Below are 19305 nucleotides of genomic sequence, written 5' to 3'. Positions count from 1 at the left end.
GGTTCCCTATTTTTGATATTCTATCTCACACTCTCTAACCCCAAAGGAATTTTGCAGGAAGAATCTGCCTCATTAGGGTAGCTCATTCCTAGCTAGGCAATCTTGCAGAATCTCTGTTGTGGAGTCACTTACATGAATTTGGCTTTGAGTGTGTGAGGGACGCTGGGTTACAGTATTTTCCAGGAAGGGGTCACAGAGAAAATGCTCCCCAGACATACTTTTGTAAAGACAGGTCAATGGGAAAATCTAAGAGATTGATAGTTCGATGAACAGTAAGCAGGCTGATACTTTCCTTAATTTATTCAATACACATGTGTAGGTGAGCCATCTGTTTTGTACAGTCTCTGGTGACTGACTCAGGCTGGGAATTTCCTGGTTTCAAAGAACATTTCCTCTAGCTTTAAGCTCATCAGATTCAGAGCCATATCACCATCTTCCTGGGATATTCTAACTTAATAAATATTGAATTTAAATAGTGGATAGCCACTACTTACTCACAGAGGACTTATAGACCACCCCCCCCCAAATATGTCTCTGTCCCCTGTAGTTCCAGGGACTTCATTTTGAGAAGCATTGGGGAGAAGATTGCCTTTACCTGACTGTTTACTCATAGCCGAAGTTGGGTTATTAGTTTTTTTTTTTTTTTAATTTTGTTGAGGTCCTGCCCAAAATGTTGTTAGTCTTCTTCTACTGAGAACGATACCTGATGGATTTAAATGTAAGTAAAACAAACAAAAAAAATTGTTAAAAAAACAAAAAGAATAGTAGAAATAACGGAAGCCTAGACATCATGTTGGAAAGTGCTTGACACCATTACCTATTTCAAACTTTGCTAACTAAACCCTGGTTTGATGAAGGTGAGTGTTTATCTGGAGTCCTGAGGACTCCAGGGAGGAGATACCTGGAGGAGACAAATGAAGAGTAATGGGACTATGTTATAACAGTCATCATGGTAGTTGAAGAGGTTTTATTTTTAACAGAGGCCAGAGTACATTGAAGCAACTAATTAGTCAGCAGGTTGTTTTCTTTTTAATTGTTGTTGTCAGCTACTTGCTCTCTGCTCAAAATGAAATGAACTTTAGTACTATTTCTTACAAGGTGGTGACAGCAATCCATTAATTAAAGGCAACTCTTATGTTTCAAAAAATTTTTTAAATTATGAACTTGCAGAATGAAAGACTCCAAGACTAATCCTGGGATAAATTTGACTGTTATCTTTAATTACTAATCTACTAATTTTTATTCTGCTTTAGTGAAGGGAAGTTATGCCCCTAAATAATATTTAAGATCCCAGTTTCCACTCATGACCACTTGTCCTAATATACAATTTAGAGCTGCATTTGGTCTTTAAAATAAACTTGATGGTCTTTCTGATGTGTGCCCCTGGCCAGGCTATAGTTTTCAGTTACTCAAACAATAATCTAGGTGTTGCTGTAAAGTTATTTTTTCGATATGATTAAAGTCCATAGTCAGCTGACTTTAAGTAAGACAGATTATCCTAGATAATCTGAGTGGGTCTGAGTCAATCAGTCCAAAAGCCTTAAAAGCAGAGCTGAGACTTTTCTGAAGAAGAAACTCCACTTGTGGACTGCAGCTTTTTGTGCCTGAGAGTTTTGGCATGCCCTTCCTGATAGGCTGTCCTGTGGCTTTCAGGTGTGCCTAGCAAGTGCCCACAATCACATAAATGAATAAATCTCTTAATATATATTTCCCCCCCATTCTGCTTCTCTGGCTTAACCCTGACAGAGTTTGTGGTAGCAGAAGTGGTTATAGAGAAACAAAATCTTAAGGACGAGTTTTCTAGGATGGTGTTCTCATCTGATTAGAGTTAAACGCACTAATGCCTCTATTTTCAGTGGTAAAGAGGGCACTGGGAGTCCATGTCAACGTATGGTAAGAGATACACAAAATATGGCTATTGGCTACTCCTGATTAGTATCAACAGAAGGCAAGTTTCCGGGTGACCGTGTATTTGCTATTTTAGAACATTTTAGTCGAACTAAGGAATATAATGAGGTTGGCTAGTTGCTCCTAACTGAACTCTAGATATTCATGGTCTCTCAATTAATTTCCAAACTTGAGCCAGTTTATAGACCCAGAACCACGTGCAAGAAGGGGAGACTCAGTCCCCTCGAGGACTACCAAAATTCTACACTGTTAGTCTGTCTCCCAGTCTTCCTCAGAGGGACCTACGGACATTTACCAGAGTGACTGTACATTGAAGGAAAATAATCAGACTTTTCAGGGAATACTGGACACTGTTCCTGAATTGACACTAACTTCAAAATATCACTCTGATCTACCTATAAGAATAGGAGTTTATGGTGAACAATGGAGTTTTAGCTCAGATCCATCTAACAGTGGGCCTAATGACTCCCTAAATCCAACCTGTGGTTATTTTTCCAGTTCTTGAATGCATAAATAGAATAGACATACTCAGCAACTGGCAGGATCCCCATGTTGGATCCCTAACTTGTGGAGTGAGTGATATTTAGATGAGAGATCAGGAGAGGTGTGCAGGAACTAGGGCTTGTGGGGAGAGCATTGTGATGTAATCAAAGACCCAGAGAAGAAGAAATCCTGCAGAAACCAGGGGAAAGTAACCAGGGGAAAGTAAGAAAGGTTTTGCTGAAATGTGATGGAAGTTAAAGTTGGAGTGCTTCAGGATCTAACCTAAGATGTTCGATATTTGGACTTTCCTTTGTGACCTTTAGGGAGCCACTGCTGGCTTTGAATAATAGTGTGGTATGAAATAAAATTCTGTGCAGGTGGAGAAGGAATGGAATAATGGGTAAGGAGTTACAATGACTATGTGGGTCCTAATATTAAGCCGTTTACAGTGGGATGATGAAGCAAATACACAAATCAAGGTAGGATATGATGAAGCCCCAAGAAAGGTGTGAAATCAGAGAAAAGAGAGGTCTCTAAAAGAGACTGGAGACAAGAAATGCAAAACTTGTCTGTTTAATAAAATGCTTCAGCAACTGCTTCACTCCCAGATTTCTCCATTCTACCCTACCTCTTAAATTAAATCAATATTTATTATTGGGCTCCAACTATGACATCATATTTGCCATAAACATCTATTCATGAGAGTACTGATATTTGCTCAAATTTTTTTAACCTATTCCCATTGCCCATAATTGTTGTCAAAGCAAGGATATGAAGAAGATACAAATAATAGGAGTTCTGGGGTCAGCTCTTCAGAATCAATTCTTTATTATGTTGGCTTCCAAAGACTTACCTGGACCTCACAGCCTTTTGTTATCACTTAAATATAACACTCCCCTCTTTGGCCATATTCTAAGGGCTTGCTGCTCACGGTGTAGTTGGTAGACCAACATCGACATCATCTGGGAGCTCATTAAAATGCGGGATCTCAGTCCCCCTCCCAGCCTTACTGACTAAAAATCTTCCTTTTACAAGTGCCCCAAGGATTTCTACCCAGTAAGGTTTGAGAAGTTCTGGACTAGATGCTAATCCTTTTTCTTCATGTTTCAATACAACATTTGGCATCAGATATTCACAAGGGGTCATGCAGGGACTTGACAGTGAGTTTTGTAAAAGAATCTAATATTTTACACTGGAAGAGATCTTAGAAATTATGTAGGCATAAAGGAATCATGTGACTTAGCATTCAAACCAGGACATTTTTGAGAGTGAAAGGAAGTGTTACTTAAATATATTCTAGAACAATAGGTAAAAACGGGATTGTACAAAAAACCTTATTATTGAACATTTGCTATCAGCTAAATTTTAAATACATAATCTCCAACCCCAATAACAACCTCTCCATATATGTGTATTATCCCAGTTTACAGAGATAGTATATGTATTGGGTTGAATTGTAGCCTCCCAAGAGATATGTCCAAATCCTAAATGCCTGTTTCTGTGAATATAATATCTTTTGGAAAAAAGATTTTTGTAGAGTAAGCAAAAATCTCAAGATGAGATCATCCTAGATTAGGGAGAGCCCTAAATCAAGGATGATAAGTGTCTTTAAAGAAATAGGAAGAAAAGGCGTAGGAAGAAGGCCATGTGAAGCCTAAAGCAGTGAGTGGAGTTATGCAGGCCCAAGCCAGGTTGTGCTGGGAGCCACCAGAAATTGGAAGAAGCAAAGGAAAGATATTCCCCTAGAGCCTTTGGAGGGAATGTGACTCAGCAGCATCTTGATTTCAGACTTCTGGCTTTCAGAACTGAGAATAAATTTCTGTTGTTTTAAGTCTCTAAGTTTGTGGTAATTTGTTAAGGCAGCCCTGGAAAACTAATCCAGTAAGTGAAGAGGGTCCTAATTGCAGGAAGGGAGTAGGGGTTCTACCTAGGTTTAATTGAATGAGCCTTAAAGGGAATAGGAGAAGAGAGAGGTGAGTCAAAGGGAGAGTATAAAGGGAACAGTGGGACCTCTGCCATTTCTTCTCTTCCTTCTCCCTCCCTCATCACTGAAAAGGTGAGTTTATCTTGGCTTTCCTGTGTTTTAGGTGAGAAAAAGATGGAGGAGAGCTTTTGCACTTGCGGTAGGCTGCCTTTTGATCCCTGCAGAGAGCTTTGTCATTCACAAGTGGTTTCAAACACAATCACATTTGACCTTAAAAAGAATCCATTTACTGGTGAGATAGACAAAGCACAGAAGGACTAAATGAATTGTTCAAACTTATAAGTGTCTGGGCTGGAGTTAATTTAAGAGTCCAAATTGCATGTTATTACTATTGCATAAAAATTACAAGGACTCAGACCAGTGAGAAATCAAGCAGCACCTGGAGGGTTGGAGAAACTCAGTTTTATTATACTAGTGGTCGCAGAAGAGCTAGTGCTCTGAAAATCTGGGCCCAGAGCTCAGGGAAAAATTTTCTTTTATAGTGTTATAGTTGCCAGCCACCGAAAGACACATGGACCACCAGAAATCAGTGAGTTATAGGAAACACACTCTTTATTCAGCCAGCTGGGTCTGCCAGGAGTACGCAGACCCCAAATTAAGCAGCCCCGAAATGTAGAGGTACAGAGTTTTTAAGCCCTAAATCCCATTCCTCATTGTGTCTTAAACACGAAAGTCTATTTTTCTCCTATTCACTACCTGTCAACCCATAGGTTGAGTGTGCAAGTGGGGGTACAGAAACAGAAAGCTTATTGTTAGAATGTTATATTCCCATGGATGATAGCCTATGTTCCCATGGGCGATAGTCAAGCAGTAATTTTCCAGCCAGCACAATAGGGCTTATCTGCAAACACACAAAAGGGAGTACATTTGTTTAAGCACTAAAGGAATACATCTGTTATCTAGATAGAACATTCCAAGGTGGGGGGCAGTGAGTCTTCAGTTGATTTTGAGACCACCTTGCCCTTTGGCCTATGCAGCAAGCATGTTTACAAAAACAAGACAAAGAGCTGATTACAAGGTTAAACATTTGAGTGGAAAATTCCTGAAATTTCCTCTTCATTACCATTTCACCATTCTGTGGGACAATAACTCTTCCATAATAGTAAAGAACTCAAAACAAAGAAAACACGGAGTTAAGTCATGAGCAACAGAAATCATTGGAGATTCTGGGCACTCAGCACCTGTGTCTGGATAGGCAGAAAGAGGTCTTCCCAAAGCTGCCTGCTTTGTCGGGTAAATTTTGCTGGGACTTTGTTGGGTAAACTTTGGTACATTTCGCATTCCTTAGGAAGTAAAAGGAGAGTAAGTTTTGCCTGAACGTATAGTATTAAATGAGTCAGTATAATCTTTGAAGTTTTGTGCTAAATTTGTGTTTGTTTTCAGCAAGGATTTTGGAAAGATTTTAGCAATTGTGTTTTCCTTGTTTTTATAAACTGGCAGACTATGAAGAGGTTTAATTTTAAGAAAACAAATGCCTGAAATGTCTTCATTCATAACTTTGTTTTTATGACCAAGTTATAATTTCCCTCCCTTCTTAGTGGGGCAGGAGATTTGTGATACCTACCTGGCAGGAGATGCAGGGACAAATATTTACATTTGCAGTGGAGCTTCTCGCCTTTCTTCCATCTCCCACTTCTCCACACCCTGGGTAAGGGCGGCTTTCTTTGCAGTATTGGCTACCAACCCTGTTTCCATTCAGTTTGCTGGTCCTCCCAGTTTTTCCAGCTTGAAATAACACGCGAAAGAGAACTGTATGAAATTTTGGTCCCATTCAGTGATGATCTGGAAACCCCGAGCAGCTCGATTTTCTCATATACTACACTTTCAACATTCCTTCTCATGCTCATTCTTAAAATCAGATCCGGTCTTTAAGAGACACGAACCGTAGAGTAGTAAATACCCGTATAGGGTTCTGCCCTTCATTGTTCTAATCAGCACTAGCTAGCAAGGTAGCAGTGCGGGGACTGAATATCCAGGAGGCGCTGTCAGCTTGGTGAAGGCTTGCGCGGGCCTGGCATTTTTCTGCAGTTTCGGTGAGCTTGAGAGTGTCGGGTGAATGATAGGGGAAGCTGTGGTTGGGAAATTACCCCGGCAAGAGTGCGACCCTCAGCCGAAGGAGCTCTGTGTTAGGGAGATGGCGTCTAAGTGGAGTACGCGCCTTGTGGGGAGAGCTTTTCACCCCGCTGATTAGCTCAGCTCCGTACGGGACGGAGGGGAAGGTGTGGGAGACCTAGAAGCGGCGCCAGCGGCATCTCAGCAGCGCTCTGAGCTTTTCTCTCTCCCTGAAAGCTCTTCCCAGAGGTCGTTTTACACCCACACAAACAAGACCTTCTCAAGAGTCCCGGACATGCCAGTAGTTCATTTTGGGGGTGAAGAAAATGCTAACAGTTTCAGATGAAAACTCTGCGCCCTACGGGACTTTCGCTGAGTCCTGGGGGGGAGGGGGGGACGGGGGGAGGTGGGACGAACCGATGGGGAGGTGGGACGAACCGAGGACGCCCAGGAGGCTGCAGCGCTCTTAGAGGAGGTCACCGCTGGATGCTCCCGGTTGGGTGGCGGAGGAGGGGGGGCGAGGGCAACGCGCGGAAATAGGGCGTCGGGCGGCGGAGCGCGGCCAGCCCCCAGCACAGTCCTGGGCCTGGCGCCAGTTCCGTCGCGGCCGGTGCTGCGGTGCGGTGTGCTGGCGGGGATCCTCGCTCCCAGAGGTCCTCTGTGAGTCACCGCTGAGTTGTCGCGATCGCCACCCAGAGGAAATCAGGCAGAGCGTAGGGCGCGTTCCCGGCTGCACTCGCGCGCCCTGCCCGCGCCGCTGAGCCCCATCGCTCGCCCTAGCCCCCTTCTTCTTGCGGGTGCTCCTAGGTCTGGTGCGTTGCGGTGGCTTCGGCGCGGGCCTGAGCCTTCGCGGAGAAAGAGTTAACCCGCTGGAGCGAGGAGGAGCCGAAGAGGAAGGAAGGAAATTATCGGCGTTCTGAAAGTTTTTCCTTCCTCTCTTTTTTTCCGCGGCAGAGGTGAGTGCGGGCAGGCGGCGGCGCTGACCCGTCTCTGCTCGCGGAGCTGCCGCCCGATTGCCTGGGGACAGGGACAGCTCGTGCTCTCGGACTTCTTCTAGGACCCTTTTCGAAAGGGAACGCCAAGCCATGGAGGGCGCAGAGCTGGCCGTGAAGATCTTTTCCATCTGGCTGACGCTGGTGCTCGGCTTCATCCTCCTGCCTTCTGCCTTTGGGGTGTCTTTGGGCATTTCTGAGATCTATATGAAGATCCTGGTGAAAACTTTAGAGGTGAGTGCCAGCAGGGAGGCGGCGTCCCTGCACCTCCGAGCGCTTGACGTAGAATCCGGGGAGGTGGGGGCCGAGGATAGAATTGAGTTGACGCGAGGGGACCAGTTCGGAAGGTCAGCGGTTCGCAGGAGTGTGCGTTTCGGTTTATCCTCCAAGGAAGCTCCAAGACAGCCTCCCGGCTTCTCCCGCAGAGCTGAAGGGATCCCGGCTGAGATTACTGGAACACCTTATTGTTCCTCTGGTTGATAGCAGAACCATCCCACCCCTTGTCCTGTTGTTGTTGTTGTTGTTGTTGTTGTTGTTATTAACTGATTAGAATAACAGTGTGACCACCTTTTATATCATCGGATTTCTTTTTATCCATTATGCAGTACAGCTGTCATTTCACTCACTTTAATTTTTACAGCCCCAAGTTTCAGAGGTCCCTTCATGTACTAAGGCATTCTGTCCAGAAAGGTATCATGTTCTAGTTTATGCTCAGGATAAGAAACCAATTGCTGAGTGGTAGGAAAAAAAAAAAAATCTGATTATATTTTAATGGAGTCATGGAAATTTTATCTGAACAATGGCACTTGAAATGTTATTGACCTCAGCTCTCCCTAATCTCGTTTCCAAATTCTGCAAAGAAAGGTATTAGATGGAAGTGGGCCTGGTGGGGAACAACTGCAGAGTACCCTTATACAGGGTATATTAAATTACAAAGGGTTTTCCCATTTACTATCTCATCATCTGCTCCCCAAAAGCCTTGGAAGTGATAACAGAGGCTCAGAGAAGTACAGTGGTTTGTTTGAATGAAGTGGTCTTAACTGAGAAGAGGGCGTGTTTACCTAGTGGTTAGGAGTACAGATTTGCCAAAATCCCAGCTCTGCTTCTCAATACATGTCTTTAGGGAAGTCACCTACTTCTTCCTCATTTTTCTAATCTATAAAACAGGAGTAACAATAACACCTCTTTAAGTTAAGCTATGTCAAGCATTTTAGGAAGGGTACCAGTACATGTTAGGTACTATATAAGTGTTTGCTGCTATTAGAGGAATGTTATTATTTTTTAGATTCTCGTGTCTTTGTTATTCTAACTTCTACAGTACCTTCTAATGTGGGTTCTCATTTTTCTGCTCTTATTTTCTGTCTGCCCCCAGGACTTGGCTTTATGTACTCTTCTCTCCTAGCTAGTGGGGTGGCTCCCAGATATACAATCTCCTACCTGGAGATTACCTGCTAATCTCCTACCTACTAATTTCTTGCAAATCTCTTCTACCTGCTAATAATCTCCTGTTTTACCCCCAGATTTTTGTTGCACTTTCTTTTTGCGGTTATTTTTCTGTCTGGTCTTTTGAAGTTATATGTGATTCTTCATCCTCAGCCCTTATGTTTTGAACGTTCTATTGTTTTTACTTGAGAGATATCTCACAGTTTGAACCTCTCTTACTGACTTAACACTCTGAACTTGGTCATACTGTACTGTGAACGTCATAGTGAAGAGGAATTTGCACTCAAAAAGCTAATCCCCTCTTTGTTCTGCCTCTGTGGACATGCTTACTGCATAGGCCGGAGGGCAGAGTGGTCCTGAGATCAACTGAAGACTCTATCTCCCCTATAATTGTTCTGTCTCCATAACAGAAGTATTACCTAAATTCCTAAATCATGTGCTCTGTAATTGCCCATAGCCCATGCTAACTGTAACAGCGGGGATATAAAAGCAAAATTGCTCCTGAGCTCAGGGCCCAGATCTTCAGAGCGCTAGCTCTTCTGGGGCCACCAACGTAATAAACTCAGGTTTATTAACTCTCAGAGGGGTGCATGGTTTTCTTGTTTCGCAACATTTCTGCAACAATAGGTGCCTCTTACTGTTAGACTTCTTCAGAATATTCTCCCATAGCACTTGATCTTTTTTAACTGGTGTTCATGCTTTCTCAGAACTCTGAAACGATTGAACTGTTCTCCCACACAGTAATGTCTTTTGGAATTTATGCCCCGAGTGAGAATAGAGTGCAGGTAAATCGCACACACTGCCTTCCAGGTGCTGATGCCTATATTTCTTGTTTTAGTAATTCAAGATACAGTTAAAGATACGGCAAGGGAAGAGGACAGCTAGTTGCTGTCAGCCTGGCCAATAGCTACTATACTTTGAAAGGATAACTCCATTCCAGGATCAGGCTTTCAATTTGGCAGGGCCTCAGATTTTCATTTTTGTCCATCTAGATTTGAAGAGACTTTCGGAGATATACTCTCTGTTAATCAAAAGCTCAAGAATGCCAAATTTGATTTTAGTGGGAGGTACACCACCTAGCTTAGAAACCAGGGAGTGGCAGCATAAGGAACCACCCTCTTTGCTAAGACTAAGTTATTAGGTCAGAGAGATGCTTGGCATATGTGGAATTAGAATGGGGATTCATTTTGTGAGCCAGCTCTGACTTGTTGGTTGTAGCTGCCTGGAGTGCCCGTGTTTGGGAGAAGCTGGGCTTATTAGGAAAGAGTTGTGATCCCACAGTGAAATCTGCTTTAGGCACAGGAGAGGGAAATGGCAACCTAGGGCTTTTCATCCTTCAACTAGAACAGCAGTAGATATTTCACAGACATTTCTGTTAGGCCCGGGTTAGTACAGTGGATTGCTTTTCTTGACTATAGGGGTAGTTCCCTTAAAAATTGCACTCGTTTAATGTTAGGAAATCTTTATTAGTATTAAGTATTAGAACATCTTTAGTTCTGGACAAATATCCTGCCCTTTTGTAGATTCCATTCAAGGCCCAGCCTTTCTGTTACTCATTATTCCTTAGTATGTTCTCAACTGATTTGGTTGTTTCTTTTGCATTCCAGTCCCAAGAACATTCTTTGGTCTCTTTGATTGGAATTGGAGATTTCTCAAATTTCTCAAAATGTTACAATTTACATACTACTTTAAAAGGTCATTTAGTTTTGTACATTATATGTTTACTTTTATAAGTTTTATTGACAATGGGTGGCTTTTTCATGACCATGAATGCTAATTCTGGAAGCTGAAATGTGTGGGGTGCCTTCTGAATAAATGAGTATGGTAGTTGCTAATTGTCATGTAACTGACTCAGCTATATGCTCTTCTCTGACTCCTTCTCAGCTGCCCATCATTTCAGATAATAATCATTTATTGAGCACCTACTGCGTGCTGCCTCTGCATTGCTGCATATTCTAGATGTGTATATAAGCCCCTGATATGGCAAGCTACTCAAGGATGAAGCTTGAATTCTTAAAATAAATTTAGTCATTCTCTAAACCAGTGATTTTCAAGGGCTATACAATGATTTCTAAGAAATATTATATCTATATTGGGAAAATTGTTTTAGGAATACAAACTATGAAAAGTAAAACTTTTGGCTGAGGGGGGATGTATAGTGAATGATCCATCTAGGTGATATGTATCTGAATCTCTAGAAGGGCATTTGTGAACTTTTTATGTTTATCAGAGAGGAGCATAGGTTAAAGGTTGAAAATGCTATTCACAATCATGAAACTTAATTGTTAGGTTAATGATGAGAGTGAGGGTGGTGAAGGATTGCTATTCATTGGCCTAAGGTGAGACAGAGCACTTAACATCTTAACCTTAGTTTTTACATGTGTATATAGGAATACACCTCTTGGAGTATTTGTGCAGATACAATGAGGAGAGGGGAATGAAAGTAATTGATACATAGTAGGCGCTCAACTCTTGGTGGATTTAAACACTCTGGTTTTTAAATTTTTTTAAAATTTATTTTGCTACTCTATGACTAAGATTTACCTACCTTTATATCTTTGATGGGTCAGCATGCATTCCTGGAGTAGATAATTCCTGCCTTTTATTTAGTTATTATTCTTTCCCTTACCCTCTTTTTCAATACATCAGTTAGTTTTCCATCTTTTTAAAAAGGCATGTCAATAATTCATATGGTTATATTATCATAATACTTAGTTATTATCCCTGATGTTCGAAATACAACGAATGTGTTAGAAGGCCATGGCTGTTTACGATCGTAAGTTATAGTAAAAGCTACTAAGGCAATGTGCTTTTTATTTAACTTAATTCCACAACAGTTCTCTGAGATAGGGCCCATTATTACTCTTATTGATAGATTAGGGAATGGAGGTTCAGAGAAAATTTGTCAACAGTAGTAGATAAATGTCATGCAGGGGTAGAATCAGAATTTTAATTTGAATCTAGAGCCTGAGTTCTTACTCTGCTGAGATGACAGCCTCTGCCAAGAAACTGTTTTATTATGCTACAGATGATGGCCTGCTATTATTTGAGTAAGCCTAACATTTTGAATTTTTATATAATTTTATGTACTTTTCCTCCTCTCTTTAGTTACTTCTTAAATGTCTCTTTAGTGTAAAAACTGAAAGTTGTAATCGTCTAGGTGACAGTGTCATATTTTTGCAAGTTTTTGGCCTAAGCTTTAAAAATTAGACTTAATCTCTTTTCTGTGCATTGTGGACAGCTGCTTTTTTTCCCTCAAGGGGATTTTGAAATTAAGTAGAGTGAGAACCTGATTGAAAGTATCTTTGAACTGTCTTTGGTAGTGGGAGCGTGAGATGGGGAGTAGTAATGGGATTTGTTAGACGCCACTACTGTACTTCAGAGCCGTCTTGTGGACAGAGCTGGACCTTTCCTGGTTTCGTGAGGCAGATGTATTCTGAGATACCTCTGGAAGAGATTTAAAATCTCTGAAGAGACATTTTGCTTCTGCGTTGGGCTGTCTCGATCAGCTAGAGAAGCTGGCGTGATGAAAGAAGAATAGCTATTTTTTGGGAAATGGCACAGGATGGTCCGAAAAAAAAACCTGGTTATTTTAGTACTTGAAGTGTGTGGTATGGGAGAGGAGTAAGCCAACATTTTTCTACTTTGTGGCCTATTGTGTGGTGGTATCAGATAGATTATTTTCTTTAATCTTACAACAACATTTGGTAATAGCCTCTGGTTTAGAGATGATGAAAATGAGGCCCCAAGGCGTTAAAGTATTTTGTCTGAGATGATTACAGCCTGGATGTGGCAGAACTGCAATTCATTCGTACATTTATCTGGCTGCAGAGCATAGGCACATTTTCACTTTCACTGGAGAGTAAACCCAAAGAAGAAAGAGGTTTTCCAGTATAAATTCCATTTTGCAATAAATGACTTCTCCTCCAACCTTAAAATTTGCTAGCCCTGAACACTGTAACTGCATTCTGTAGGACAGACCTTTGGAGTTACCACTTCAGGAGATGTTACGTGTTCTGAAACTTGCCTGGTGACAGAACATAAAGCTCTTTGTAGCACATTATGATATTTGATCAATGCCCCTGTATTAGTTTGCTAGGGCCACCATAACAAACTACCACAGACTGGGTGGCTTAAACCACAGAAATTTATTTCCTCACAGTTCTTTCTGGAGGCTAGAAGTTCATCAAGGTGTTGGCGGGTTGAGGCCTCTCTCCTTGGATTGCAGATGGGTGCCTTCTTGCTGTGTCCTCACATGGCCTTTCCTCTGTGTTTGTGCATCTCTGGTGTCCCTTTGTTCGTCCAAATTTCCTCTCCTTATAAGGATGCCAGGTAGATTGTATTAGGGCCCACCCTAAAGACTTCACTTTAACATATCTCTTCCTTTAAATGTCCTAGATCCAAATACAGTTACTTTCTGATGTACTGGGGCTTGGGGCTTCAACATATGAATTTGGGGGGATACAATTCAGACAAACCATAATAGCCACAAAACATCAATATTTTCCATCATATGAGCATACAATAATTGTCCTCATTGAAGGTAATTACTATTTATATAAAGTATAAAATCACATGCCTACAATAAAAAAAATTGAGCTCCAAGATTAATAAAGATTGATTGTTTACAATATTTTATTTTAATCATATCTTTAATCTACTTACAAATGACCAAAGCTTTGGTCTACTTACAAATGACCAAAGCTTTAAGTTGAAAACTATAGAAATAAACCTTTACCTCTATTGAGAAAAGGTGGGAGGTCTAGAATTTGAGAACTCCTACACTAAGCCAGCTAGGAAGAGAAAAAGACACAACCAAATTAAGACTGAGTCTTATTATCATTTGTGATTTGCCACTTGAAGCCGGGAAGATTAAGCCTCTATTTATAGGCTGTTCTCTAAGCACAAATTACACGTTCTTACTTGGCTCTTAGGGATGGTATGCAGAGGTCCTGATGTATTCAGATCATGCCTTACTCTTTGACCTTTATGTACATGTTTTAGGGTGTTTATTCTCTATCAGTTATTTTCTTACTTATTTGAAATTGTTTTTTCACCTGTGTTTAATCCCTCTGAATTTAGCAATAACTGAGATTTTTGCCTTGATATATTTAATAAATTCTGTCTTTTTGCCCCTTTAAGGGCACTTAAATTCACAGTTTTTACATGTTTTAATTATAATTATCACAATGTATTTTACCTCTTATTTTGCTCTTCCCCTACCCCAAATCAGTCAATTTAGCCATTGGTAGCTTCTGGAATTGTAGTCATCTAAATAATATTTTAAAGGCTTCTTTTCTAAACTAGAAAAATAGCCATTTAGATTTTCTGGAATGCTGTCAGCAAAGTTCACTTGTAGTGTTTGAACTATGATGGTAATGGTAGATAATTTTGGAAATGTAAAAACAAAGTATAAAGAAAATCACAAGTCACATCTTGGTATTTGGGAGCTGATTTTTCCTGCCCTTAACTTTTCTCAAATCTGTGGATCCTCATAATCATAACATTTTTCCTATGCATCTTAAAACATAAGTGACCAGGTGGGCATATGATTTCTTTATTTATCAACTTCACAGATTCCTTTTCAGCTTTCCAGATCTCATGCTATCTCTTTCTGCAAGCTTATCTTTGATGCTGGCAATTAGGCCTTTTTGAATGTGTCTCATTCTTGAATGTCTAATTTGTTATGAAAATAATAGCTATTCTTTAGGTCCTCCTTTTTACATGTGTTAATCTCATTTAATCCTCATGGCAACTTGATGGGATGGGAACTATTATCCTCACTTTACAGATGAGGAAACTGAAGCCTAGAGTTATTAAGTAAGTTTAAACCCAGAGAGTCTTGATGTCATAACCTGTGCTCATGCCCAACATGTTTCACTATCTTTTGAAGTAGTAATTTATTGAGATACAAGGTATGTGGGAGGGGTTTAAAGAGAGTAAACATGATCTTTTCCTTCTATTAGGGCATCATCAGTAACTAACATAAGAGTATCCCTGGGTCTGGGATATTGCTACATCCGAGGTTCGCTGGGGGATCACTTTAATTCAAAGAGTGCCAAGGCTTAATGTTTAATTTTACTTATCTATAAAAGCATGGTTTAAGTACTCTCCACTGTGTCTGTGGAACAGTTTAAATGAATACTTCTTGTTTTTGAACAGTGGGCCACATTGCGAATTGAAAAAAGCGTCCCAGAAGAGTCATTTATTAAAAACTCAGCTTCTGTTGGTAAGTCTTCCTTTTCATTACGATGGTTAAAATATCCAAAATATGATGATGTAAAATATCCCATTTACATCTACTCAATTTGAACTTGAAATAAGCAGTGCATTCTATAAGGCTTTGGATTGTTCATAATTCTCTTTGTGCAAAATAGCAGTTTTCTGAGTTTTGAGTGAGTTGTTACTGTAAAGGAGATAATATTTGATAGTTCATCTATGTGTTCTACAGGGTATTTCTAAAGGTGTGCATTTAAAGGTGGCTGTCCATGGTTTTGAAGATGTAGTCAATGGTTTTAAAAAAAAAAAAAAGAATATCTGGACTACCTGGGAATTAATTAAACCTATTTTTGAAGTTTCATTTTCATTTTATTCTAATTTGTAGTTCTCAAAGTATGTTCCTCAGAATACTCTTTCCTGCTAAAGGCTAATTGGTAATACATGAAATAAAAAATAACTCCCCCGTGCTATAAGCTTGGGAATCACTACATACTACTCCTTCCTTTTGGAGAGTAATATTGCACAGAAATAAAGGTTCAGAAATGTCCTGCAGTAAAGAAACTCGTTTAGTTTTGTTAGAAGTGAATTAACAAATCAACCGAGCTAACCAGTCACTGCTTCTATTTGTGAGCTTTGCTTTTATTATAAAAACTCTTTCACTTGGGGTAAAATTGTTTAAGACACCAGGAATAGAACTTTATGGGAGCGATGGCTATAAATTTAGGAAGAAATGAATCACCACATTTAATTAAAAGACTAAGCTTTTTATGCGTTTTTCAAAAATAATTATTGAAACAATTTTGTGTCCATCTAATTCAGGATTAAAGAAAGTCAAAATGTCAAACGCTTCACTAGGAGCAGTTTATCTTCTGGAGGCTTGTGTAAGAGGAATTGTAGAAACTGTATACTGTAGTGTATTTTGGAAATAACATATCTGAGTGAAAACATCTGTGTATTTTTGTGTAATTGATTGTGATGTTCAAATGATTTAAACAACTGGTAGAGTTTTATCATGTCTACTTAAACACCAAAGTATTATCACTGATAACATTTTTTATTCAGATTGGAAATTTATGGCTCTGCTTGATCCTTTTTTTAGTGCCAGATACCTGTTTCTCAGATATAGCAGATCTAATTTTTTATTTTTCTGGGTTGGGTACATTTTTTCATATGCATCCTTATGTTTAAGGAGAGAACAAATCTTTTGGCTCATTTTGTGTTGTACTTGGCGAGTTTGGGACTGTTATTGATCTTGAGTGACAATCTATGGGGTCCTATAGATTGGGGTGGTGGTGGTGCATGTCTTGGGCTATGAATTTAAAAAGGCGCAGGGTGTTTCAATTTGGTGGGTTAGGAGGATTAAAAATTCACTAGGTGAGGGTGGCCAGTAACAGTGGCTTAGTTTTTTTACCTTATGTAGAAGTGAATATTTTCACTTGTTGGATTTATTTGTTTGTTTGTTTGTTCGTTCGTTTATTTGTTTGTTTATTTTTGGTCTTGCATCTGTCTTTTCTATTTTTGGTCTTCGTTTTTTTCCATGGTGCCTCTAGGAAAGAGTAGAAATGAACAGGAGGAGAATATATAAATCATAATGGTTTAGAGTAAGTCTGATGCCTAAAATTTGTCATATTTCATTCAGAGTAGCTGCTCTTCCTTTTAGCCTGTGAAATTAGGAATTGACTATAGCAGTTATCAAGTATTTGCTACCTGTAAGAGGGATCCTTACACTATCATTTCGGGGGAACCAAAGAGGATTAAACCATGGTTCTTGTGGGGAGACAGACATCTTACAGGACACTGCTAAAATAGGTGCAAAAGCAAAGGACAATGTGGGATCTAATTTGGGCTCAGATATGTGCTGCTTTCATCTCTGTTAGTCCCACAGCTATGCATGGTATGCCCCTCCACGCCCAGCCTGACTTACGTCGTGCCTTGGGAGCCCTGTTCTAGGGTGTGTGCCCTCTTGATATATCCGGGTGTTTGGAGTCAGCAGAGAGATATCTCAGTCCTAGACAGACTGGCTGAGGATGATGAAACACATTGAGCACTTGTGTGCCTGGCTGGTATAGTCTTCAGCCCTTGCAGCATCATGTCTCTGTACTACAGCCAACAATATAGCACAAGCCTGTGTTGAGGCGGTCAAGTTTGGGCCAGGGTCACAGCCAGGCCAAGGCTCCCAGGGAGTAAGAGTGTGATTTCGAGATGTCTGAATGAAGTAGTGCTGACAATAGGTTTGGGAAACTGAGGAGAGATTAGCTAAACAGGGAAAACAGTTATATTTATTTTCTGCACCAAAAAAATTCCTTCTGCTGTTCTTTTACTTGATGAAGCACATTTTTCGAAACACTTTTCAAGTCTCTCTCTCCACTTAAACGTGTCTTAGATTATATTTCTTCTGTGCATTTATTGAATAAGCCAACGGAAAGCTGAAGCTTGGGAAATAATATCTTTGTGGTTAAATTATTCTTTTCTGTCTTTAGCTATAGAAATTTTCTTCTTCTATAAAACACTGTCTGATTTGTCAAGCTGCAGATATGATCATGAGTAACATCTCTTTAAGAAGCTCTATTATTATACCTTTCTCTTCTAGGTTTAAGGGCTTTTCCTCATGGTTAATACAATGATGAAGAAAATTGCCCTTCCCCCACCCCACCTCAAGTAACTGTGTTATACTGAGCATTCAAGTTCAGTGGAGAATATAGAATTACCTTCCACCTTAGTATTTGGTCCTGGAGAGCTGATGCACTAGAAAGCTCATATAAGTGGACAGAAGGGTATTGCGTCCTTTGCGTCTTTGCATCAGCTATGCTTTCACCACTCCAGCCATAGGACAGATGCATCTCCTTGCACCCTGAGATGTGGTCTGACTGAGTTTTTGGAACCCTTGATTTTATTTCATTGTTAATAGTGCTAGGGATCATTTGACTATTACGTGCCACCAGCATCAATCTTTGGATACCTGACTGATTTCCTGGATATATTGTGCTATCAGACTCGATGAGTTCATAATTTTGATTGTAATTGTAATGAATGTAATTAATTCTGTCATTTTTATGGTTCAAGATTAATTTCACTATAATTGCGTTATGATAATAGAACATTTTAAATGATTACCAACCAAAAGTCAACAGGCAGAAATAAAGGGCTGCATTTGCCCTAGCTGTAGGAGTGTGAGTCACATACAATACGAATAAACAGAGGCTGTGGCTTAGTCATTTTGGCACTATTCCCTGGAGTGTGTTGCTGGTCTGACTCAGCACTGCAGTGGGAATTGCGTGCCACCTTCTCAGGTCTTCCATGTTGCCCTACTCCAGTGGGCACCACGTGTAAGGATTTTGGCTTATGTGGCCTGCTGTTAATTAAGACCCTGTGCTAAGTTTCTCTTCTGCCCTGTATTTTTTGCCCCCCAGTCCTTCTTTCCCCCAATGCCGACATATGAAGGGCAAAGTGCTACGGTGAAGCTTCTAATGTAATACCAATTCGGAGAGAAAACAGGGTGCCTAACATTTCCCTCTGGTTTTACTCTTGGAGTTCTTTCTGTGAGATTCGACTAACCATGTTGATGCCTGTACAACATTAGTTACATCAACATTAATCAAAGCTACTGAAGTCACCGAAAATGTGGAATAATATTTTTTAATAGACATTTGAGGAGTATCATTCTTCTTTACTCATTTTGCCTGGGGCAGGCCATTTTTGATAATCTGTTTACATCAGCTAAGTTGGTGTAGTCCTATTGTCATGGTGTAAACTTTCTGAACATCAGTATCTGCTGTCCTCAAGAATGTGGAGTGTAATGCATTTAATGGAGTTATCTTATTGATAAAATACTGGAACTTGTCTAGCTACTCACATAGAGAAAAATAATCCAATTATGGGATATGGAAGCATTATAGGTTGAGATTTTCTTTATTACACCTGAATGTCTACCTGCTTTATTAGTCTGTTCCTGTTGGTAAGTCTTGTACCTGATAGTGATGATGATGATGATGACAACAATTTTCAAACATATACAAAAATAGAGAAATAGTATAATGAGCTCCATATAGCCAATATTTGTCAAGATTTTACCACACTCGTTTCATCCATCACTCCTCATTTTTTAGCTAACTTATTCAATGCATGCACAAAATTTCAAGTCTTTTCATGCATTTAAAAAAGGACTTTAACAAATGACAACAGTGCTATTATCCCTTTAACAACATAATAATTTCATATCTTATA

The 19305-nt window shown here is 40.0% G+C and overlaps 1 protein-coding gene across 2 annotated transcripts in view; it reads left to right on the top strand.

Annotated features, from left to right (window-relative positions):
- The first annotated feature begins 7013 nt into the window (after positions 1-7013).
- The window catches only part of GPAT3 (glycerol-3-phosphate acyltransferase 3), a 77927-nt gene continuing 65635 nt past the window's right edge, over positions 7014-19305 (top strand). For both annotated transcript variants that reach the window (XR_003045030.1, XM_006907583.3), the window contains exons 1-2: positions 7014-7653; positions 15025-15091. Coding sequence is in view for 1 of the 2 variants with exons in the window: in XM_006907583.3 (XP_006907645.1) it covers positions 7513-7653; positions 15025-15091 (208 nt within the window). In the remaining variant the exon portion in view is untranslated. The remainder of the gene's footprint in view (positions 7654-15024; positions 15092-19305) is intronic.

Source organism: Pteropus alecto, unplaced genomic scaffold, assembly GCF_000325575.1.
Source record: "Pteropus alecto unplaced genomic scaffold, ASM32557v1 scaffold161, whole genome shotgun sequence".
Classification (NCBI taxonomy): Eukaryota; Metazoa; Chordata; class Mammalia; order Chiroptera; family Pteropodidae; genus Pteropus; species Pteropus alecto.
Note: the sequence above shows the minus strand (reverse complement) of the source record. Positions and strands in the feature narration are given on the sequence as shown.